The sequence below is a fragment of the Ostrea edulis genome, chromosome 2, assembly GCF_947568905.1.
Source record: "Ostrea edulis chromosome 2, xbOstEdul1.1, whole genome shotgun sequence".
NCBI classification, from domain to species: domain Eukaryota; kingdom Metazoa; phylum Mollusca; class Bivalvia; order Ostreida; family Ostreidae; genus Ostrea; species Ostrea edulis.
In genome coordinates, this window is record NC_079165.1 from 82,809,899 (window position 1) to 82,836,502 (window position 26,604).

Below are 26,604 nucleotides of genomic sequence, written 5' to 3' on the forward strand. Positions count from 1 at the left end.
TTATATGATATAGTTGATGATATGATATAGTTCATGCTATATCCAATTTCAACAAGAACTTTGTCTATTTAACAAATACAGTTGAATTTATTGGGTGTTACTAAAACGCGGAATGGAAAACGGAACGGAACGGATAAGGGAACAAATTTTAAGAATTAGAATGATTAATGTAGCTAAGATAACACCAAAAAATCGGAAGAAAATACTTTGTTATGATTAAAATCAAAATTTTGGGAATTTGTTCAAAAACGATAAAACAATTTTATCATAAAATTCTGCATCATAAATTGATTATGTTTGTATAAGAATTTACAAAGCGTTTTACAAAGAACTTCGAAATGTCGGCATTGACAGGTGTGTTAGCTAGCAGCGATACCTATTGGTAGGGAATGGAAAGAACACACTTATATCCCCCTCCCCCGTTGGCTAAACGTCATTAACGAACATTTACATGCAAATTTATACATTATACCGTGTATGTGTATACTTACCACAGGGAGTGTGGAATGTATATAACAACGACAATTCATGATTTTATTAAATCAGCAAGTTAAACATCTTGTATTTGATATATCAGTTTTTAACTAACAGAGACTCTGTGACCGCAACACTCCAACCCCAAATAGGAAGGACTTCTAGCAGTTTATTTCTAAACTAAATACTTGTATCTTGATATTTAGATTGATAATGAGGTGACCTTTGTATTCCATTCAAGCTAGAAGCATAACTTGTCTGTTAGGAGTTTTAGCTACATGTATTTCATATCTGTTGATTCCTCTTACTATGGATCGTAAACTTCACCTATTTCATATCTGTTAATTTCTCATACTATGGATCGTAAACTTCACCTATTTCATATCTGTTAATTTCTCATACTATGGATCGTAAACTTCACCTATTTCATATCTGTTAATTTCTCATACTATGGATCGTAAACTTCACCTATTTCATATCTGTTAATTTCTCATACTATGGATCGTAAACTTCACCTATTTCATATCTGTTGATTCCTCATACTATGGATCGTAAACTTCACCTTAGTTTTCATTGGTTCTGTTTCAATCTTTCTTTCCCGCTGTATCTCTTCGGGTTCAACACTAATCCGCAGGATATCGGTAGACTAAATGTACGAACTTTCACATAGATTCATTCAAAATGAGACAAACCTTTTGTACAAAACGGACCCGTTCGCATTAGAATTTGATGTGATACAGAAATTCATACATGTATTATACCAGATGTAGAACTAAATTACGAATAGAAGCAAGTTTGATTGAAGAAGGTATGTTTGGAGAAAATTATTGAAAAATTATTATTATTTTACAGTGTTGTTTTCGGGGGTGGGGGTGGCTTTTAGTCATTGGATATAAAATTTGAAAATTCAAGTCTTTTTCAGAATGATTATTTTGGGGTTTTTTGTTGTTGTTGCTTTATTGATATTTTTCATAAGTTAATGATTTTAAAATACATATGCATCTGTTTCTGAAATGAGAGAGATTGTCATGACCTGGGGCAAAATTGAAAAGGCTGCTAAAGACAGAGAGGATTTGGAAGAAACTAGTCCTTGTCCTATAATAGATGTGCCCACGGGCGCAACAAGGACTAGGTAGGTAGGTATGCATCTGTATGACGTGTATAAAACGGTAGCTTCCCGCTCTCTCTGTAATTTCTGCTTCCCTTAAATTCTTCATACCTCATACCTTAATAAAGTTCTCTATGTTCGCTTGATCTGGGTCGCTTATTTTACAAAACATCAACTCCTGACTCTAACTGCCATTTTGAGAAACGTAGTAAAGACCCGAAATATCTAAAACTTTAAAGAAGGGGGGAATGGGTAAAAATAATCTAAATGAAATAAAATAAACAAAAACAAAAAGCTAAGAAAGCCAAAAAATAATGTTCAATTTCATTCTCTAGGTGCAATATCACAAGAATAATGTTTTGATCAATTTTAAGGTATTTGAGATTTTAAGTCTATCGGGTATTTAGTGCTTTCATTAGAATGGCAGATCTTGTCAACAGTTGATGCCGCTGAGGAAAAATAAGACGTGTAACGTCTACACGAAGAACATTATTAAAATATGAGGAAGTAAGTAGCGTACAATTGGTGTGAAATTTTAATTGACAGGTCCGAAATCTTCCACACTAGTCTGAATTTCGCTGCTGTCATAGGCGAGAAACAACTCCATGACCTGGACCGGTAAATGTCCTAGTAAAAATAAACAAGTGAAATCGAGAGAACGATGACGTATATCTTTGTTATTTTAAGAACCTGTGACTTGAATTTTGGCATGCAAGTAGTTAAAACATTAATCTATGCAAGGAGACCGGCAAATTACGCAAATGAAGATGATACATTTAATTTAAGATTTTTTTAGGCATTTGAATCTAGTGATTAGTTTTTTATCTGGGTCAGAGTTAGACCCCTTTCTATATTTATGGTATCACAGGGTTCGGGCCCAATACGGGCTTAGCCCCTGTGATACAAACTACATTAAGGGGTACAGCTGCATTCTGTTTTTAAGGTCATATCTGAAAGACCTCTGGTTCTCATTTCTAAATGATGAGCGTTTAGCGAAGGAGCAATCACTACCTAATTCAACGTCTAAGGTTTGAGCAAAAAAGTGACATTTTGTCGACAACTTTTCGGCGACTTACATTTTATTGGCTTTATTTTTTACAATAAGCTACAAGTCCTCATGAAAGGTGAAGATGATGAACAGTGATCAATCACATAATCCCTATAAGGAATAAGAAATAAAGAGTTGGGCAAACATGGATCCCTGGATATACCAGAGGTGGGATAAGGTGCCTAGAAGGAATAAGCACCCCCTTTCGACCGGTCACACCCGCCGTGAACCCTATATCACGATTTTACTATAACAAAGACGAGAAAAAGTTAGCGTTCAGTTTATGTATATGAAGACATATTGAGTAAAAACAAAGTTATTTAATTGTTAGATTAGAGGCATATCTATGGGCAGTGGAAAGGACAAAAAAATACACACTTAAATATCATTTCATTAACCATAAAAATCCATCAAAATCGAGGTAAGTCGTGCGCATGAGATATTATGTCGTGCGCACAAGATGTTATGTCGTGTGGACAACATAATATTTTTTAAAAAAAATAGTGCGTGTCCTAAATATACCACCGTAGATTTAAGACATGTAAACTTTTCATGATGACTCTTTCCGCCAACTACAGGAAAAGTGCAGAGAGCAGAAACCTCTCTATATAGCCTTCAGCATTTGACTTGGTCAGTAGGGAAGGACTTTTCAGCCTCCTCCTGAAAATTGGACCCCCCCCCCTAAAAAAAGCTACACAGTTTGCTCAGATCCTTCCATGACGATGCGGAGTCAGCTGTCCAGTATTGAAGGCAAGAGCGGAGTGAAACAAGACTGTGTCCTGGCGCCCACCCTATTTGGCATCTTCTCTGCTGCTGAAGCATGCTATGGGACATCAAGCGAGGGAGTGTACTAACACACCAGGACGGATGGATGTCAGACTGAAAGCAAATACCAAGGTACGCGAGACCCTCGTCAGGAACATGCTATTGCTGATGACGCTGCAGTGTCTTCACACACCAAACCGCAACTCCAGTGTCTCATGGACAGGTTTTTACAAGCTTACAAGGACTTTGGGATCACCATCAGCCTGAAAATGACCAAAATGATGGTCCAAGACGTGGACAGCCCCCCCCCCCCCAATCATCACCATCGACAATTACGAACTGGACGTTTGTCCATCAGTTCACATACCTTGGTTCCATCATGCATCAACGACAACCTGTCCCTCAATATCGAAATAAGTCAGCGCAACAGGAAGACTATAATAATGCTAGGTCGCCTAACGTCTTCTGTGTGGAATAATGCTAGGTCGCCTAATGTTTTGAAATAATGCTAGGTCGCCTAACGTCTTACAAGTGCGTGGAATAATGCTAAGTCGCCTAACGTCTTGTGCGTGAAATAATGCTAGGTCGCCTAACGTCTTGTGCGTGGAATAGTCCCAAACTGACAACAACTACAAGATATCAGTATACCAGGCATGAATCATGAGTACACTTCTGTACGACAGCATCAGTACACTTCTGTACGACAGCATCAGTACACTTCTGTACGACAGAGAATCGTGGACAACACATGCCAAGCAGGGACGGACATTGAAAAGCTTTCATCTACACTGTCTTCACCATATCCTAGACATTACATGGCGTGACAGAGTGCCCAACAGCCAGGTCCTAGTACGGTCCAATCTTACAACCATGTATATGATACTCAGACCTGCGTTGGCTTGGACATGTACGCCGGATGAACGATGGGAGCATACCAAAGGAAATTAAATTTTTATATGGCCAGCTCTCCGCATGCAAGAGACCTATCGGCTATTTCCAGCTACGCTACTGATTGTCTGCAAGTGTGATCAAAAGCTTTGAACATCAAAACAGACATCTGGGAGGACCTAGCAGCTGACCGTGACTTATGGCGCAGTACGCTCTCGAAACAGTTCTAGGCGACAGAGGAGAAAATCCAGATCTATGCCAAGGACAGGGGAGCCAGACGGAAAGCACATGTCTGCGAGTCAAACCCAACGACCATCCAAACTTCCACCAGATGTGGAAGAGAATGCCACTCTCGAATTGGACTATTCAGCCACAGCCGACGTTGTAACAACCATAACAACACGACAATCAATTGAGGGCTCAATATCCATGGTCGATACCGACTGACGGAGGCCATATATACCATACAAACATTTTATTTTCAAAACAAGACACGAGCCCTGTTTTTGTTTACATGTCATGCGGCTGAACTAACAGCGTGTCAAATATGCTTTTATAACGAAAATTTTCTATTCTTTCTTCTCTGTGCTTGCTCCCTGTATTGATCTATCATGAACGCATGTCAAAATATGTTGAATGCTTTTCGACATATTGTTAGAAATCTTGTTCTCACCTCTGCATGTAGATACAAAGCATATCCTGTGTAATTATGTTTTTCATTCACTTATTTTTAAAAGATCTTTATTTATTTCTAACTTTCAAATGATCAAAAATCGTGTTTATGCCCCTGTAACATGTTTTATATATCGTTATAACGATCTAGTTTGCCAATACAGCCTACCATGGGGTCAAATGCTGTCCGATGTGTTTGATATTGATTGTTAGACCGTTCTTGGCAGATTGATTTTGACTACGGATAACTCCGTTTACCTGATCAGGGATAAAGGGCGCACGACGGGTGTGACCGATCGACAGGGGATGCTTCCTCCTCCTTGGCACCTGATCCCACCTCTGGTGTGTCCAAGGATCTGTGTGTGACCAACTATCTATTTTGTATTGCTTATAGGATTTATGAGATTGATCACTGTTCGTTATCTTTACCTTTCATGTATAAAATGAATAAAAGTATTCGATTGGGACCACATCAAATATTTGAGGAAAAAACTAACGATTCGTTCTTATGAGCTGAATCAGAAGTTAAGGTGACTCGCATGACATTGAAAGAGTTTCTCAAATCAGCACGGAATGGTTTAATTATGATAGCTATGATATGTATGTACATATGCCAAAAAAAAAAAAAAAAAAAAGGGCAGAAAAAGTTTGGATTACAAATACCACAATAAATACGAAGAAAAGCTAGACTGGCGGATCCCGGTACCTTATCCACCAATCTACGACGATACATAAAAAATCAATCAATACAAACAATTTCACGTAACATTTAAATCGCCACCTTGTGACGTAGTGTCGTACAACGTATTGGTCTTGATGTAATGAGCCACCTTAACACATCCTTTGACCACATGCAAGTTCCTCCATTCTTCAGAGTTTTAAAGATACAATATTGCACCATTTACTCACAGCACTTTCATTGTATGTTGTATGTGATGCCCAGGTTACCTTTAAGACCCTTTAAGGGTCTCTTGCTATTGAATAAAACACAAAGCTTGTAATGTTGTTTAATGAAAACTACAATGGAATATCAATATAACATAATAAAAATATCCGGATATATACGTATATACGTATCTAGTTATACTCTTAGTGTTTTATAAAATTCTGAATATAATACTACATAATGTAGATACCTAGTGAGTTATAACCCCTATGTTAAAGTTAAAGGGGGGGGGGTTTACTACATGATATATTTGAGGAGGGGTGGGCAGTTTCGTATGGCAGTGATATATAAAATTCCAAATATAACAAACTAGACATAATCTCGTTACAAACAACGAGTAGGTCTTCCGTTTGAGGTGAAAAATGATCTCACTAGTCACTGCCAGACCTGAAGGTTATAAAACTTTTATGAGCACGTTTTCATACTCAAATTCTGTGCTCAAAATCGTACTCATACTCAAAAGTAAAGGTGATGAAACTTGTATAATATCAGTTGGAGTACATGCTCAAGATTTTTCGAGTATGCTTCGGAGCTTGCTCAGAGTTGTTCTGAAAACAAACATGACTGAGTTTGAGTATGAGTACAGTAAAAGTTATATAACCAGCAGACATGGCCTGGATTCAGAATATATATATTCTTCAAAAAGCAAAAGTCTTTTTAGGGGGGTGAGGGAGATATCACCCTCCTAACCCCCCCCCCCCCCTAATTTTTGTTGCTGTTTATTTTTTATTTTTTTTGGTTGGTTTTTTAATTGTTAATTTTTATCTTAATTTTGCTTTAATTTATTTCTGTATTTTTTGTTGTTTTGTTTGGTTTCTTTATGAATTCTTATTTTGGGTTTTGCGTTGTGACCTATTTTAAACGGCAGATCCTAACAAAAATTATGTAAAATAAAATACAGCATGGATGGACCGCGACGCTTTCCATCATCATTCAAAATATTTGAGTTTTCATTCATCAATAAAGGCCACGAAAATACATGTATTGATATCAACTACCGCAAGATAATATCTGGATATACATTAGTGACCAGAAAAATCGACTTTCTATTTGACATGAATTTTTGCTGTATAATGCTTTTTTGTACATTGCATGTACTATAAACAGTGCATATTACAACATGATAAAATCTTGCATAAAAATCAGAAATCACCACTAATTATACTAAATGATCGAGACAATAATAATAATAATAATAATAATGATGATGATGATGATAGTATTAATAATAATAATAATAATAATGATGATAGTATTAATAATGATGATGATGATAGTATTAATAATAACAAGAGGTACTGTGAGCAATGCTCACTAAGAATACCCCCCCGCTTACCCCAATCTCCCAAAGGGTGTTGGTAATAGGTATAAACTACCTCTTTTCTGAGTGTAAAAAACAAATGGCATGACAAACCGAACCATATTGCTACTTCGATGTCCAGTGCGCGTGACCTTTGACCTTTTGACCCCAAAATCGATAGGGAACATCTTCATCCCATGGGTAGCCTATATGTATGATATGGTGACTGTAGGTGGAAAGGATAATGCTTTAGAGCCCGGAAACCATATTGCTACTTCGATGTCCAGTGCGCGTGACCTTTGACCTTTTGACCCCAAAATCGATAGGGAACATCTTCATCACATGGGTAGTCCATATGTATGATATGGTGACTGTAGGTGGAAAGGATACCGCTTTAGAGCCCGGAAACCATATTGCTACTTCGATGTCCAGTGCGCTTGACCTTTGACCTTTTGACCCCAAAATCGATAGGGAACATCTTCATCCCATGGGTAGTCCATATGTATGATATGGTGACGGTAGGTGGAAAGAATAATGCTTTAGAGTCCGGAAACCATTGCGTCTACAGACGGACGGACGGACGGACGGACAGACGGACAACCCGATTCCAGTATACCCCCCCCCCCCACAACTTGTTGCGGGGGGTATAATGATGATGATGATAGTATTAATAATAATGAGGACTATGTACCTGTAACTATTACAATAACGACAATAAACTTTATTCTCATAACAGCGCAGGGAATATTTATAAATGGATAGAAACGTACAAAATATACAATAGAAAATATTATCAGCATGTTGAAGGGATTTAGAACATTGTTAATCCAGGGAGCTAACTCACTATATAGGATCTAACCATCTACAATTTTTTAAAAAGTTGATTCTTGTTGGTTACATTGAAAAGTTTCAAATTTCAGAACATTCTGGATTTGATTGGTAGTTTAACGGTTAGGTTAGGTTTTATACTGTTTAATGTCCATCTCGAGAATTTTTCGCTCCTATAGAGACGTCACCATTGTTGGTGAAGGGCTGCAAATGTAGGCCTATGCTCAGCGCCTACGGCCTTTGAGCAGGGAGAGATCTTTATCGTGCCACACTTGCTGTGACACGGGGGTCTCATCCGAAGGACCGCCCCTATATTGGTAAATACATACTGTAGAATCATTTAAAATTCGTGGGGACCAATTTTCGTGGATTGCTGAATTTTTACGAGTTCGTGGGGACGTAATTTCGTGGATTTATATATTTGTAAGAAAGATAACTTTAAAAAATAATAGTTGTCTTTATTCATTGAGGATTTAAATTCGTGGGTGAAGGGTACCCAAGAATTCCACGAAAATTGAGCCACCACGAATTCTAATGATTACAAAGTAATTCTTATTTTAATTGATTGATGATATTTTGGTAAATACACAATTCTTGAATTCGGTACAGATATATCGGTGCCTTTAATCAAATAATGAAATGTATCCCCAAGTTCATTACAAGTACATACTTTACACGAAGTTTATTCTGTCTTACAACATCAAACCAAATCAAATCTTAATATGCAGTTTTGTATTTACAATATTTCTTAAATAGTTTGTTTGCCAAATTCAAATATATATATTTGTAAAAGATTAATTAGATTTTAAAAAAGACTAAATTGATCTAAAGAGAACGGTGCACGTTGTTTTTAACAAAGAGATATCTACAGAATTTTCGTGTCATAGGTCTACACTTTGACATGGAATGGTATCATCAGAATTAACGGAATCACCCGACAATTTGACAAGGAATGGTACATGTATTAAAATTAAAATTATCAGAATCATCTGACAATTTGACAAGGAATGGTAGTATTAGAATTAACGGAATCACCCGACAATTTGATAAGGAATGGCATTATTAGAATTAACGAAATCACCCGACAATTTGACAAGGAATATTATCAGAATTAACAGAATTGCCCGACATTTTGACAAGAAATGTTATTATTAGAATTAACGGAATCACCCGACAATTTGACAAGGAATATTATCAGAATTAACAGAATCGCCCGACATTTTGACAAGAAATGTTATTATTAGAATTAACGGAATCACCCGACAATTTGATAAGGAATGGTACAATGTATTATTAGAATTAACGAAATCACCCGACAAATTGACAAGGGATATTATTAGAATTAACGGAATCACCCGACAATTTGACAAGGAATATTATCAGAATTAACAGAATCGCCCGACAATTTGACAAGAAATTGTATTATTAGAATTAACGGAATCACCCGACAATTTGATAAGGAATGGTATTATTAGAATTAAAGAAATCACCCGATAAATTGACACGGATATTATTAGAATTAATGGAATCACCGGACAATATGACAAGAAATGGTATTATTAGAATTAACGGAATCACCCGCGCCAATTTGACAAGGAATATTATCAGAATTAACGGAATCACCCGATGATTGACAAGGGATATTATTAGAATTAACGGAATCACCCGACAATTTGACAAGGAATGGTATTATTAGATTAACGGAATCACCCGACAATTTGATAAGGAATATTATTAGAATTAACGGAATCACCCGACAATTTGACAAGGAATATTATCAGAATTAACGGAATCACCCGACAATTTGACAAGAAATAGTATTATTGGAATTAACGGAATCACCCAACAATTTGAAAGGAATGGTATTATTAGATTAATGGAATCACCCGACAATTTGACAAGAAATGGTAATATCAAAATTAACGGAATCATCCGACAATTTGACAAGAAATGGTAATATCAAAATTAACGGAATCATCCGACAATTTGACAAGAAATGGTATTATTAGAACTAACGAAATCACCCGACAATTTGACAAGGAATATCATTAGAAGTAACGGAATCACCCGACAATTTGACAAGAAATGGTATTATTAGAATTAACGGAATCACCCGACAATTTGACAAGGAATATTATCAGAATTAATGGAATCACCCGACAATTTGATAAGGAATGGTATTATCAGAATTAACGGAATCACCCGACAATTTGACATGGAATGGTATTATTAGCATGAACAGAATCACTCGATGATTTGACAAGGAATGGTACATGTATTATTAGAATTAACGGAATCACAAGGAATAGCATTATTAGAATTATTGGAATCACCCAACACTTTGACAAGGAATGATATTGTTCGATAGTGCTTCCATGTAAATAATGAATATGAAATAAACTACTACCAGTGCTTCCATGTAAATAATGAATATGAAATAAACTACTACCCACACCAACAACTTACCGGCCGCTAGGAGGCGCTCTATACAAGTAACATCATTAAGAAATGGCAGTGTGTTTGTGCTAGGCTGAAGTTTTATAAACATAAATAGGCCTACATGTACATTAGTAAATATAAAACGTAGTTATCATAAGTATTTTATGCAGTGTTGATATCAATTAAAAAGACTTCCTCAGATCAAACCAGAAGTTGTCTAATCAAATGGTGATCTACCATTATTTTTTTTAATTGAAAATGTTGCTTTAAAAAATATCCATGAATCAAATATGAAATATTTCCAGTGATGTTCAATATAAGCACTTTACCAATGAAGAGGATTTTCAGAGAATTTAATTGTTTATTATATTTTCTCTTAATTTGGTACTTGGTTTCAAAATTGCTAGTGTATGACCCCCCCCCCCCCCCCCCCACACACAGAAAATTGAAATATTTATACATCTACTATAAATCAAAATGTAAGGTGCATAAATATTATTTTACTTTAATAAAAATGTGTGTAAAAGGTCCGATTCAAACATTTTATTTGTTTTTGAAATATTCTCAAGACAGATCGAGACCCACTCCTTTTAACACAAAATAGAAATGAGCTTAACTTTCTAATACTTTAAATATACTAATTTAAAATAAGAAATACATAACTTCAGTCTAAGAACAATGTATATTTACAACGTTTAAATCAAATATCTTCATGAATTTTCATGATATATTCTTTTTTGTTTAAAAAAATGATTGAAGTCCATAAATAGAAAAAAAGCCTGTAAATTGAAGAAATATTTTCAATCAATATGAAAATACTAGATGCACATCTTAAATATAATGAGATTGGGATGCTTTGATTTGTAAAGATATTGATCAAACATGCAATAACATATCAAACTACATTATTGATTCAGTCACAAAAACAATTCCAAATAAAATCATTACATCACACCCTAATGAACCTCCATGGATGCACAACGATATTCGGAAATTTATTAGAATTCGTAAACGTCACCATTCAACTGCTAAAAAAACTGATTGTCCTTGTGATTGGGCACGGTATAGAAAAACAAGAAATATATGTATCAACAAAATTAGAAACGCAAGACAAACTTATTACACAAAAGTAGCTGATAAATTAAAATCAGGTAGAGTAAATTCTAAACAATGGTGGACACAACTAAAAAGAATCATTAGTACTAAAAACTCGAGTACTTATCCTCCAATTAAGATTGATGAACACAGCCCGCCGATAAGCGACACTAAAGGAAAATCAGATTTATTTAATATTTATTTTTGTTCCCAAGCAGTAGTAAACGATGAAAATATTGAGTTACCCTACGATGACAATCCTAGTGACATAAACACTCTTTCAAGCATAGTAATTTCTACTCAAGACGTTAAAGATGTGTTGGAAACACTCAATACAAACAAGGCTACAGGGCCGGATTGCATCAATCCTACTTTACTTAAACAAGCAACATCAACTATTACTTTTAAGTAAGTTTTATAATTCATCGCTTCATAGGTCTAAAGTCCCAGACCAATGGAAAATAGCAAATGTTATCCCTGTATTTAAAAAAGGTAATAATAGCATCGTCAGTGATTACAGGCCAATATCTCTATTAAGCATTCTTGGTAAATGCATGGAAAAGTGTGTCTTTAAATATTTATACAATTTTATTCATACCAATGCTATTCTTACGTCACATCAATTTGGCTTTAGGCCTAACGACTCTACAGTCAATCAATTATTAAGTATTACTAGTGACTTCTATAAGGCACTCGATCAGGGAAAAGAAGTTAGAGTTATATTTTTCGATATAAGTAAAGCCTTTGACAAAGTATGGCATAAGGGGTTATTATACAAGCTTGAGAAAATTGGAATTCGTGGTGAATTACTCGCTTGGTTTAGAAGTTACTTTTATGATAGGAAACAGTACGTCGTTATTAATGGTAGTGAATCAGACATAGGATACATTAGGTCTGGGGTGCCCCAAGGGAGTATACTTGGTCCTCTACTTTTTCTTATTTATATAAATGACTTAGTCATAGATATTGCATGTGTGGTCAAACTATTTGCTGATGATACATCACTATATATTGTTGTCGATAATGCACACACTTCAGCATCTTTGCTTAATGAAGATCTCGAAAAAATCAACAAATGGTCAAAACAATGGCTTGTATCTTTTAATCCCACTAAAACAGAATGTCTAGCTATATCTAATAAGGTCAAGAAACCTTTCCATTCTTCATTGATATTTAACGATGTTCATCTAAAAGAAGTCGAATCTCATAAACATTTAGGAGTCATTTTCAGTAGTAATTTATCTTGGCAAGTCCATATAGACGAAATAATGAAAAAAGCCTATTCACGCCTTAGTATAATGCGAAGGGTCAAGTTTATCTTAGATAGGAAAACTGCAAAAAATATTTTTTTCATTTGTAAGACCCGTCCTAGAATATGCTGACATTATATGGGACAATATACCAGAATATTTAGTTAATAAAATTGAAAACATACAGTTAGAAGCAGCCAGAATAGTTACGGGAGGTAATAGACTAGCATCCAGGCATCTTCTATATAAGGAAACGGGATGGGATCCATTGTCAAAGCGTAGAGAAAATCATTGATTTATTCAACTCCACAATATCTAAACAACATTATACAGTATCTGAGAAATCAAGGTCACAACTACAACACAAGATCTAGAGCAACTAATTCACTGCAGGAAATCAACTCTAGAACCAAGCTATACTTTAATTCATTTTTTCCGGCTACAATAAGGAAATGGAATGCACTTCCTCGAAATGTCCAATTAAATCCCTCTCTATCTAGCTTTAAGAAATATCTTAATATAAGTGTCATTAACATTCCAAATTATTTTTATTTAGGAACCAGAATCGGACAAACTCTTCATGCAAAATTGTGATTAAAATGCAGTGCTTTTAATCTTCATATGTTTCAAAGAAAATTATGCAATTCACCCCTTTGCATTTGTGGAAAAGTAGAAAGTATTGATCATTTTCTTTTACGCTGTAATATGTACTCAAGAGTTAGGACCAATACAATTTTGACACTGCCATATCCACTTAATGTAGAATTATTGTTATACGGTAATGAAAATTTATCTGAAAGTGAGAACAACAGCATTTTTTATTTAGCCCAGAAATTTCTTGTTGAAAGTAAAAGGTTCTGAGCCTATACCTCTGAAAGCTGTTCTACGATATCTACATGTAATACTGTCATATTGTATATAAAATATACTCAGTTGCACCAAGGTTGTAATAAGTGAAAAACCTGTGTTTATTATTTATTGTTTATATGACATAGCTCTACAATTTGTTATTTCAACTTTGTCTATAGTTTATATTTATTTGATCTGTATCGACACTTATCATACATATAAACGTGTGTTATTTTTCTCCCAATACTCAATTCCAGCTTTTCTCTCTTATTCCTATTTCTTTTTGCATGTATTGTAATAATTAGTAAACGACTTATTTTACATAGAATTTTCATTCCCCTCTTACTTGTAAGACATTTAGAGCGAGATTAATACAAGCCTTTTGGCTTGTTTCTCAATCTATTTCATGTATAAGACATTGTTTGTAAACATTATCGAATTATTTACGAATAAATATTGTTTAAACTAAATATAACGAGTAATGAGTGTACAAATTAATTTTTCCTAAAGCCATGCACTAGTTTCTTAGAACATGCACGGACAAAATCATGTCAACAGACTTCGTTTGCGGGGGTATAATAAAACCACAGGGGCTAAGCCATTAATAGATATATTTATGGTATCACAGAGTGTGGACCCAAAACGCTTAGCCCCTGTAAATAAAACAAGTGGTTTGTGACCGCGTTTTGACGCATGCGCCAGTAAGTGTTAGAATTAAAACAAAACGGGAAACATTGAAGTTGAATAACAGAATTGCATGTGACAGTGATGTCAATAAGTGTCACGAAATAATTCGGATTAATATGAAAAATAAATGAAACGAAATATTGTGGCTGCAGCTCTCTGAGAAAATATTGGGACATATCAAAGAGCTACAGATCCGCCCCTTATAAAAACCTTTGATTTACGGCGCTCGAAAAATGTGAACAGTGGAGGCTTCATATCGTTGTATTTCTGTATTGCCGTCTCATAAATTTATTATAAAAAAAATTCCTAACATATTTTCCTTCTATACTTGTGTCCAAACATACCTCGAAATATTCATTAAATCCTCATACGACCCGAAAATTCAGAGCTCTGCTATTAGTATTCATTTATAATATTCGTTACACGTTATGTATTCGGTCTTCATTTATCATAAACACTAATAATTACAAGAAATTAAAAACAATTAGTTTGTTTAAAGGTAAAATAAGGTCTTGATTATTGAAAAATGCTATAAAAGCGGTACTGACTAAAACCCGGTCTCGGTCCCAGGTTTTTTTATTCGATAAAAACAGAATATATCAGAATATTTGATCCCCATTTCTCGTTAATTTAGATATTATATCTCATGCCTGCATTCGGATAGTTGATTGATCATATTATTTTCTTCTTTCGTGAAATAGGATGTGAAAACTCCGGGACGTGGGACCGACAAATAAAAACAATGCTAAAAGCAGTCTCGACATTTTCCCTCAATGATCGTTTTAATCTACCTTTTCATATAAAAAATACGAATATGATACTCAATGGCATTCCTTTGTATACACATGTATCTGATGTATTGTGTGTGTGAGTTTTTTTTATTCCAAATTGCTTTATATTTATGTCAGCCGACCTTCTAGATCTGCAAGTTCGAGTAAAGCAGGGGGTTGAAATTTTTCTCAGATCATTTTCTACTAAAACTGCATTCTTTTTACTAAATAAAGTAAATCTGAAACTTTTAAATTTCAAAATATGTAGTGTTGTACACATCCTCCAATTTTCATCCATATCAAATTTCTCTGGTGCCGTATACCTCCTTAAACGATTTTCTTCACAAGGTAATCAAAACGTTGAACTAACCCTGGCGCAGTCCCGTCATGCTTTATCAACTCTAACGCAATCCCGTCATGCTTCCGGTGGATTCCTCCAGACCACTGGAACCTCCAGGAGAAAATCGGTCCGACCTTCGCAACAATCTCTCCAACATATTACTGGTGGCAGTTACTGGAGACAAGGACTCTTGCGGCGCAGGAACGTGTGGTTGAGGAGAAAAATCTGCACAGGGCACTGGTTCATTTCCGTTTCCGTTTTGGTGGTTCTCAAACAATTCGAGTAAAATATTGCATTGCTCTTGAGATATCTCAATGACTTGTTTTCCATCTTCTTTAAAATCAAGCTGGATATCGTTATCACGGTCCTGCTGCATCACATGTGGAGGGGAGGTTGTGGTTTTACGTGCGACATTCTTTCCCAGACGATGACCATTGCTCCTACCTTCTGGTAATGGTAGACTGGAGCGAACTTCAGGGTGAGTCTGCGCAGTCGCTCCATTGAAGGAAGCGCTGACGTTTACATCCGCTCGTCCTCCTGTCGCACGTCCTTCTGCAGCCGATATCTTTTTACTGAGGTGTTGTCTCACGCTAGTCCTGACATCTTGGATGGGTTTTTTGTCAACGAAGTGCACCTGGTTTTTCTTCGTATCAGGAGGTGTAGTTTCGATCTTCTGTTGGGAAGAGTCCAACATACACTGTCTTAAATGATCTTCCACCATGGTGTTTATTTCGGATAAACGTTTCTTCGGATTTTTCTTTTTCTTTTCTATAAAGGCATTGAATTCCTCTGACCATGTGTACAATTTAAATTTTAATTCCACCTGCTGTAAAAAGAATAAGGGAAATAAGTATTCCTACAACCGAGATGAAATGCCTAACTTAGAATACATGTATCACTTTGTTCGAGAATAAGCAAAAGAAACTGCAGAATCTACTTCGGTCTCATACTGTGGAATCATTAGAAATCGTGGTGGCTCAATTTTTGTGGAATTCGTGGGTACCCCTCACCCACGAATTTACATCCTCAACGAATAAAGACAAAGTAAACATTCTAGAGTTATCTTTCTTACAAATAAATAAATCCACGAAATTACGTCCCCACGAACCCGTAAAAATTCAGCAATCCACGAAAATTGGCCCCCATGAATTTAAATGATTCTACAGTATTCATTGACTGCAGTTTTCAAGTTTCGAGATGAGGCGTAACCAGCTTTCTTACAGATGCAACAAATTGTAATCACACCGTGACCCCGACTCTTGCCATGACATCGGACTCAATTTACCGAGACCACTAACCACGTCACATGACTCAGTTTACTGGGACTACTAACCACGACACAGGACTCAGTTTACCGTGACCTCGACGCTAACCACGACACCGGACTCAGTTTACCGGGACCACTAACCACGACACTGGACTCAGTTTATCGGGACCACTAACCACGACACCGAACTCAGTTTACCGGGACCCCAACGCTAACCACGACACCGGACTCAGTTTACCGGGACCACTAACCACGACACAGGACTCAGTTTACCGTGACCCGGACGCTAAACACGACACCGGACTCAGTTTACCGGGATCGCGACGTTAACCACGACACAGGACTCAGTTTACCGTGACCACTAACCACGACACAGGACTAAGTTTACCGGGACCACTAACCACGACACAGGACTCAGTTTACCGTGATCCGGACGCTAATCACGACACCGGACTACGTTTACCAGGTTTCGACCCCTACAATGACACCGGACTCAGTCTACCTGGACCCCAACGATTACCCGACACATTGCTTATAGGAGTTATGAGATTGATCACTGTTCCTTATCTTTGCCATTCATTACCTCGATTTATGAGGCACCGACGCTTACCATGACACAGGATATCGATGAGGGTCCACGCTTACCAAGACGCCTGAACCGCAGATTATGCGGTTCCGACACTTACCACGACATCGGTATATGAGGCCTCCATGCTTACCACGACACAAGACATCGGTATATGATGTTCTAACGCTTATCAAGACACAAGACATCGGTATATGATGTTCTAACGCTTATCAAGACACAAGACATCGGTATATGATGTTCCCACACCTACCACGACACAAGACATCGCTATATGATGTTCCCACGCCTATCACGACACAAGACATCGGTGTATGATGTTCCCACGCCTACCACGACACAAGACATCGGAATATGATGTTCCCACACCTACCACGACACAAGACATCGGTGTATGATGTTTCCACGCCTACCACGACATCGGAATATGATGTTCCCACACCTACCACGACACAAGACATCGGTATATGATGTTCCCACGCCTACCACGACACAAGACATCGGAATATGATGTTCCCACACCTACCACGACACAAGACATCGGTATATGATGTTCTAACGCCTACCACGACACAAGACATCGGAATATGATGTTCCCACGCCTATCACGACACAAGACATCGGTATACGATGTTCCCACGCCTATCACGACACAAGACATCGGTGCATGATGTTCCCACGCTTACCACGACACAAGGCATCGGTATATGATGTTCCCACGCATACCACGACACAAAACAAGTATATGAGGGTCTAACGCTTACCAAGACGCAAGACATCGGCATATCAGGTTCTCTGCGAGAGAACCTTGACCTTCCTTTAAGGCGATCACTAGTCTCGATTCCTGACAGCCAGACATTATTTCATACTCGTAAGAAACGAATAATAAATCATCTGAAGATATTAAGGTAGATAAACAAAGAGTACATGGCATGATTCCCAGATGATGATTTCAAAAGATTTGATCATTGACATAAACAAAATCGTTATCGTTGTTTAATTGCCATGTTGTGTTCCGCGTTAGAATAGGTCTTCAGTGACCCCTGCTTGTCGTAAGAGGCGACTAAATGGGGCAGTCCTTCGGATGAGGCCGCAAAAACCGAGGCCTCGTGTCACAGGAGATGAAGCACGATAAAGATTCCTCCCTACTCAAAGGCCATAAGCGTCGAGCATAGGCCTAAATTTTGCAGCCCTTCACCTGAAGTGGTGACGTCTCCATATGAGTGAGAGATTCTCGAGAGGGACGTTAACAATATGCAATCAATCAATCAATCGTTACTTAATTAGAACGACAATAAATTCTTACAGAAATTCTGATGTGCAGTTTCTGATGATTGGAATTCACCAGCTTCAGGATTTCCTCCAGGTTGTCTATCCTTTGTCTGTCTGTCTTGAGTTCCTTCATATGCTTCACAGACTCCATCAAGATAGAGCCTTTATTCTGCTTTTGATCTCTGTAACATATATGTACATATATTGTTGTTAGGCCGTTCTTTGCTAATCTGGCGCATGCTTGACCCAATTTCCGCTACGCTACATTAGGCCTGATGTAGCGTAACGGAAATTGGATCAGACATGCGCCAGATTAGTTCTTTGCATGATGATTTTGACTACGGATTGCGCCATTTGCCTGGTCAAGACGTGGGGCTCATGGTCGATCGACAGGGGGTGCTTACTCCTCCTACCTCTGGTGTATCCAGGGATCCGTATTTTGCCTTCTCTTAATTTTGTATTCTGTATAGGATTTATGAGATCGATCACTGTTTATTATCTTTAATCACTACTTCTGTCGCAGGAGGAACTCGCCATCATATTCACCGTGGCCAAACGTTATTTTGATACAACCATTTCTACGCAGGATACAATCGTACGTGGTTTTAACGCAGAGTACAACCAACCTTACGGCAATTTACTACGGAGAATGTAGATATCCGCGAGGAGGGGATAGAAAGTGGCCCATATTTTTCTTTAAATTATACAAATAATTCCTAAGAATTATATATTGGCCTATCAGGTGACGCAATGAATACTGGCTTGAGTGTATTCTCTTTAGAGAAGTCGAGAGACATAGCCTTCATCGACTTCTCTTCGCAAGCATTCATGTTTTGATTCTGGAAAACGTGTAAATGCCGGAGTCGGTGACGGTTTATGCTTCGACCGACGTTTCGACTCAGATGTGCCTGGATTTACGCAATAGACAAGTTGTTTTCAAACATTTAACCTACCTACAGCCTATCCTCTTCGTGCCCGGTGGCACATAAGGCTGATACCAGATCCCTCCATTTGTTTCTATCCATAGCCATCTTTTCTACTTCCTTCCAGGTTTTTCCCATCTTCTTTATATCACTTTCTATAGTCCTTCTCCATGTCTCTCTAGGTCTTCCTCTGCTTCTCTTTCCTTCTGCTGGAGTCCATTTAAGTGCTGTTTTTGTGATGGATTCGTTTCCTTTTCTGATGACATGACCAAGCCATCTAAACTGTCTTTGTTTAATCATTGTGATTAGATCTTTCTGCCCTGTTCTTTTATATAGATCTTTGTTTGATATTTTCCTGGGCCAGTAGATCTTGCATATTTTCCTTAGACATTTTGTGTGGAATCCGGACAGCCTTTTATTATCTTTTTGCGTTAGTCTCCAACATTCTGCACCATACAGCAAGACTGCATAGGACATTGCTCTGGTATAGTCTGATCTTTGTCTTTTCGCTGATGTTACTAGTCCTCCATATTTTATTAAGTTGGTGAAAGGAAGCTTTTGCCTTTTGTAATCTGCTGGTGATGTCTTTTTCTGTTGCGTTTTTTTTGCTAATTTTGCTTCCAAGGTATGTAAACATTTAACAGCAATGCTCAAAACTGTCACAAAGAAATCAACACTTACTTGCCTTTAATCCATTTTCAACATGTCCCCTGTCCCGGGTTTACGTTAACTGGTCTTGGGAGCTGTCACAACAGGGGACCAGTTAAGAGAAAAGCAGGCTGACGTAATCAGACGTGTGATTCAAACCCGGGACAGGGGCATGTTGAAAATGGATTAAAAGCAAGTAAGTTTTTATTTCCTTGTGACAGTTTTGTTTGAAAACAACTTGTTTAGTGCGTAAATTCAGGCACATCCGAGTCGAAACGTCGGTCGAAGAATTAATCGTCACCGACTCCGGCATTTACACGTTTTCCAGAATCAAAACATGAATGCTTGCGAAGAGAAGTCGATGAAGGCTATGCCTCTCGACTTCTCTAAAGAGAATAGCTTGCGTGATATATATAGCATTCGATCAGATCCCCTACCACTTGCTCAAACACCTCAACACAGTTGGAAAATTTCATGTAAATTGATCTCTGTCGCTCGTTTTCTTCTTCTTTTTTTTTTTTTTTTTTTATAGAAAACAAAAATCCGCCTAAAATTCAGTTTTGCTAATTTACATATTACGCATCACCGCTGCTGATTTACATACATATGTACCACGCGTCACCGCTGCTAATTTACATACCACATGTCACCGCTGCTAAGTTATATACCGATTTGGTGCTACGCTATGGTTTAATTCACCTTCGATTTTTCAGCAGTTTTTTTTTTCCTGCTTATGACCAAGGTCTGTACTGCTGTATTCTTCCACTGTCGCCCCAAAATTTTAATTTATAAAAACATTCTAAAAAAAAAATTATCAAAGCCCCAAACAAAATGGATATATCACAGCTTCAATAACGTTCCTTTGAAAATTTTGATTCGTTTTAATTTGGGAAATTAATCATCTAGAATTTTATAAGTAATCTATATTAAAATGTAAATTTTGCGATGTCGCTAATGAATACATTTCATGAAACTTAATAACGTATTAAATAAAAATGGTAAAAAAAATAAAAATGTTTGACATGGTAGAACCTCTGGTTTCAATTATTTCATTGAATGATTTTAAAAAAAAAGATATGTATTAGATAATGACTTAATTAATACAACTCTCTCTTTCTCTATCTTCCCATCTCTTTCTTTAAAAATGTATACATGTACCTTCGGTAGTTATAAATATTTTGTATGTTTTTTTGCAGAATGTATAAAAAATATAGAATTAAAAAACACAAAAAGGTCTAACCTTTGCCGGATTCCCCTGTCCTGCGGGTGACCTGACAATAAGTATATCATGTGAGTGATATGTTAATGTGCTCGGCCTCCCACAAGAATCGGTATCATAAAGGTCATCATTAAAATGTCATGTAAGATCATCATTGATTATCGGCATAATCATGTTATTAGATCCGCGGATGAATTCATTATCATGGTTATATGTATAAAGATAAATAATTATAATTCTCTCTCTGTCTTTTTCTCTCTGTCTTTCTCTCCCTGTCTTTCTCTCCTCAGAATGGTTGTCGTGTTGACACGAAAAGCGTCTTTCGTATAGAAGTACAATTGTCGAGTTATAGTTATTATTATATATGAATATGAATAATAGCCAACGAGTGCCAATATTCACCAATATAAGTTCGATAACCCTTTTATTATATAGCTAAAGTATTTAGTTGTTAAATAAAATCCCCTTTCACTCAAAATACTCCAAAATAGACGAGAATTCATCAATATTGGCATCTAGGGTGAAAAACGGTGTCAAGTCCGATTTCGTACATTAAAATAATTTGATATTTCTCAAGAGAATGGGATCACGGATCTCTGGGTAGAACCGGGGATAAGGGAAACACCCAATTGACAACATCAATCAAAGGTAAGTTGAATATCATTTAAGACAACACATCAAGCAATTGAGACCAATGAACACACGTGACTGACTTTGGACGGCAACCTACAGTGTAGATAATGTAGCTATCCGGATTACCACTGTGCTCGAACCTCCTACATATCGTGAGCTTAGAGGTTTCAAATAACACAATAGGAGTAGAGAACAAGAGAACAAACTTCCTCACTGTAAGAGCATTGAACGAATGGGTCCTAATTAAGAAAAGTTACCGAGGTACAGACAGATTTACCTGTAACTACAAGTAACTATATGATTTCCATATCATTTCATTTTCGTTGTGCCAACGATTCTGATTGACTGCGTTTTTGTTAATCGTTTCATTGACGAGATGCTCATACACAATCGCAAAAAAATGGAAGGGAAACTTATGTATTATGCGCTACGAAAAGAAAAATAGATTCATTCTTTAAATCAGAATATAATATGTGACAGAAAAACTTCTAATTGTGAATTTACTAGATAATATTTTAAATCAATATGACAATTTTTGATATCTTTTCACCTTAGTAACGCTACATCTTCCATCTTTTCACCCTGCGTTATTTTCATTTTCAAGAATTTTGTCAAAATAAAGACTATTATGAATCCCAATTTAGTAAGAAATTGAATGTCTTTTTATATTCTTGTGACAGATTATCATGGTTCTTTCTCAAATTGTTTCCAACCTTGAATTCAGCTCATGAAGCAAACATCCACGCGAATTTTCGTAGGTACTCGATATTAAACACGAGTGTTTGAGAAAAGTAACTACTTTCATTCACAGTATGGGGCATATTCTGTGTCTTAATACTCACTGGTATTAAACTGATGATAGTAACGATCGTTACTATCATCCCAAGATGGCGGAAGGAAATTCCTGAAAGACCACATTTACTTATTATATCTATTTGTATTGTTTATTTGCAAATGATATGTAGGTAAGAAATATCATACACTAGCAACAATTACGATCAGGTGTTATTTTATCTTTTATACGGCTCATATGAACAGAAAATTTGTCGTTGAAAAAACAGCGAGGATGATAGTAACGGAAATTACGAAAGCTGGATAGGCTCATTTTTGAAAAGTAAAAAAAAAAATCTAACTTGTTATGACGAGTTAGTATCTCGTTATAACGAGTTAGTATCTCGTTATAACGAGTTAGCTATCTCGTTATAGCGAGTTAATTATCTCGTTATAACGAGTTAGTTATCTCGTTATAACGACTTAATTATCTCGTTATAACGAGTTAGTATCTCGTTATAACGAGTTAGTATCTCGTTATAACGAGTTAGTTATCTCGTTATAACGAGTTAATTATCTCGTTATAACGAGTTAGTATCTCGTTATAACGAGTTAGTATCTCGTTATAACGAGTTAGCTATCTCGTTATAGCGAGTTCATTATCTCGTTATAACGAGTTAGTTATCTCGTTATAACGACTTAATTATCTCGTTATAACGAGTTAGTATCTCGTTATAACGAGTTAGTATCTCGTTATAACGAGTTAGTTATCTCGTTATAACGAATTAATTATCTCGTTATAACGAGATAATTAACTTGTTATAACGACTTAATTATCTCGTTATAACGAGTTAATCATCTCGTTATAACGAGTTAGTATCTCGTTATAACGACTTAAATATCTCGTTATAACGAGTTAGTATCTCGTTATAACGAGTTAATTATCTCGTTATAACGAGATAATTAACTCGTTATAACGAGATATTAAATCGTTATTACGAGATACTAACTCGTTATAACGAGTCAATTTTTTTTTTACTTTTTCAAATATGAGACTATCCGGCTTTCGTAGGAAATGAATGATGATAGTGACGTAAAACTTTCGTTCTATCATCCTTGCTTCAAAAAGCTGTGCAGTACAAAAATGACCTGCATTATCAACCTTTTTATAAAGCATATCCTTATTTGGCATATTGTGATATTGTATGTTAAATTTAAAAATTATCACTTGATAACCTGTCCTCCCATTAACATGTTAATGGCAACTTTGAGGAGTCATATTTCACCAAATTTAGGTCGGAAGTGATCGAAAATACTTATCAAACATTTTTCCAAGAGTAATGCAATAATTGAATTTATCTTACGGGGAGACGTCGGCAGGAAGAAGATCGGCCAACTCCTTGATTCTGTCATTGATGTAATACCGGCGGCGTCTTTCAACTAAAATCAGAAACATATCTCATAGAAAATTTCATATTCCTAATCACAATACACACAAATATATCAACGTTACGTTTTAAAGCGAGAATAACAATTTTTGGGTTGTATTGCCATCTCATCTATATGTGTACAAACTGTTCTATTGTATTCTACTCTTGTGTATAACGTGTATATAATGTTGTGTTGTATTCTACTCTCGTGTATAACATGTATATAATGTTGTGTTGTATTCTACTCTCGTGTATAACATGTATATAATGTTGTGTTGTATTCTACTCTCATGTATATAATGTGTTGTATTCTACTCTCGTGTATAACGTGTGTTGTATTCTACTCTCATGTATATAATGTTGTGTTGTATTCTACTCTCATGTATATAATGTTGTGTTGTATTCTACTCTCGTGTATAACGTGTATATAATGTTGTGTTGTATTCTACTCTCATGTATATAATGTTGTGTTGTATTCTACTCTCATGTATAACATGTATATAATGTTGTGTTGTATTCTACTCTCGTGTATAACGTGTGTTGTATTCTACTCTCATGTATATAATGTTGTGTTGTATTCTACTCTCATGTATATAATGTTGTGTTGTATTCTACTCTCGTGTATAACGTGTATATAATGTTGTGTTGTATTCTACTCTCATGTATATGATGTTGTGTTGTATTCTACTCTCGTGTATAATATGTATATAATGTTGTGTTGTATTCTACTCTCGTGTATAACATGTATATAATGTTGTGTTGTATTCTACTCTCGTGTATATAATGTTGTGTTGTATTCTACTCTCATGTATAACATGTATATAATGTTGTGTTGTATTCTACTCTCGTGTATAACGTGTATATAATGTTGTGTTGTATTCTACTCTCGTGTATATAATGTTGTGTTGTATTCTACTCTCATGTATATAATGTTGTGTTGTATTCTACTCTCATGTATATAATGTTGTGTTGTATTCTACTCTCGTGTATAACGTGTATATAATGTTGTGTTGTATTCTACTCTCATGTATATAATGTTGTGTTGTATTCTACTCTCATGTATATAATGTTGTGTTGTATTCTACTCTCATGTATATAATGTTGTGTTGTATTCTACTCTCATGTATATAATGTTGTGTTGTATTCTACTCTCGTGTATAACGTGTATATAATGTTGTGTTGTATTCTACTCTCATGTATATAATGTTGTGTTGTATTCTACTCTCATGTATAACATGTATATAATGTTGTGTTGTATTCTACTCTCGTGTATAACGTGTATATAATGTTGTGTTGTATTCTGCTCTCATGTATATAATGTTGTGTTGTATTCTACTCTCGTGTATAACGTGTATATAATGTTGTGTTGTATTCTACTCTCGTGTATAATATGTATATAATGTTGTGTTGTATTCTACTCTCGTGTATAACGTGTATATAATGTTGTGTTGTATTCTACTCTCGTGTATAACATGTATATAATGTTGTGTTGTATTCTACTCTCGTGTATAACGTGTATATAATGTTGTGTTGTAATCAACTCTCGTGTATAACGTGTATATAATGTTGTGTTGTATTCTACTCTCGTGTATATAATGTTGTGTTGTATTCTACTCTCGTGTATAACATGTATATAATGTTGTGTTGTATTCTACTCTCGTGTATAACGTGTATATGATGTTGTGTTGTATTCTACTCTCGTGTATAATATGTATATAATGTTGTGTTGTATTCTACTCTCGTGTATAACGTGTATATAATGTTGTGTTGTATTCTACTCTCATGTATATAATGTTGTGTTGTATTCTACTCTCGTGTATATAATGTTGTGTTGTATTCTGCTCTCGTGTATATGTTGTGTTGTATTCTACTCTCGTGTATAACGTGTATATAATGTTGTGTTGTATTCTACTCTCGTGTATAACATGTATATAATGTTGTGTTGTATTCTACTCTCGTGTATAACGTGTATATGATGTTGTGTTGTATTCTACTCTCGTGTATAATATGTATATAATGTTGTGTTGTATTCTACTCTCGTGTATAACGTGTATATAATGTTGTGTTGTATTCTACTCTCATGTATATAATGTTGTGTTGTATTCTACTCTCATGTATATAATGTTGTGTTGTATTCTACTCTCGTGTATATAATGTTGTGTTGTATTCTGCTCTCGTGTATATAATGTTGTGTTGTATTCTACTCTCGTGTATAACGTGTATATAATGTTGTGTTGTATTCTACTCTCGTGTATAACGTGTATATAATGTTGTGTTGTATTCTACTCTCGTGTATAACGTGTATATAATGTTGTGTTGTATTCTACTCTCATGTATATAATGTTGTGTTGTATTCTACTCTCGTGTATAACATGTATATAATGTTGTGTTGTATT

The 26,604-nt window shown here is 35.9% G+C and overlaps 1 protein-coding gene across 1 annotated transcript in view; it reads right to left on the bottom strand.

The window, feature by feature from the left end:
- Positions 1 to 15,134: 15,134 nt before the first annotated feature.
- LOC125681160 (uncharacterized) overlaps positions 15,135 to 26,604 on the bottom strand; it is a 67,992-nt gene continuing 56,522 nt past the window's right edge. The window contains exons 6-8 of the mRNA XM_048921110.2: positions 24,143 to 24,218; positions 18,619 to 18,766; positions 15,135 to 16,285 (exon numbers count right to left, since the gene is read on the bottom strand). Of these exons, the coding sequence (XP_048777067.2) occupies positions 15,521 to 16,285; positions 18,619 to 18,766; positions 24,143 to 24,218 (989 nt within the window). The 3' untranslated portion in view covers positions 15,135 to 15,520. The remainder of the gene's footprint in view (positions 16,286 to 18,618; positions 18,767 to 24,142; positions 24,219 to 26,604) is intronic.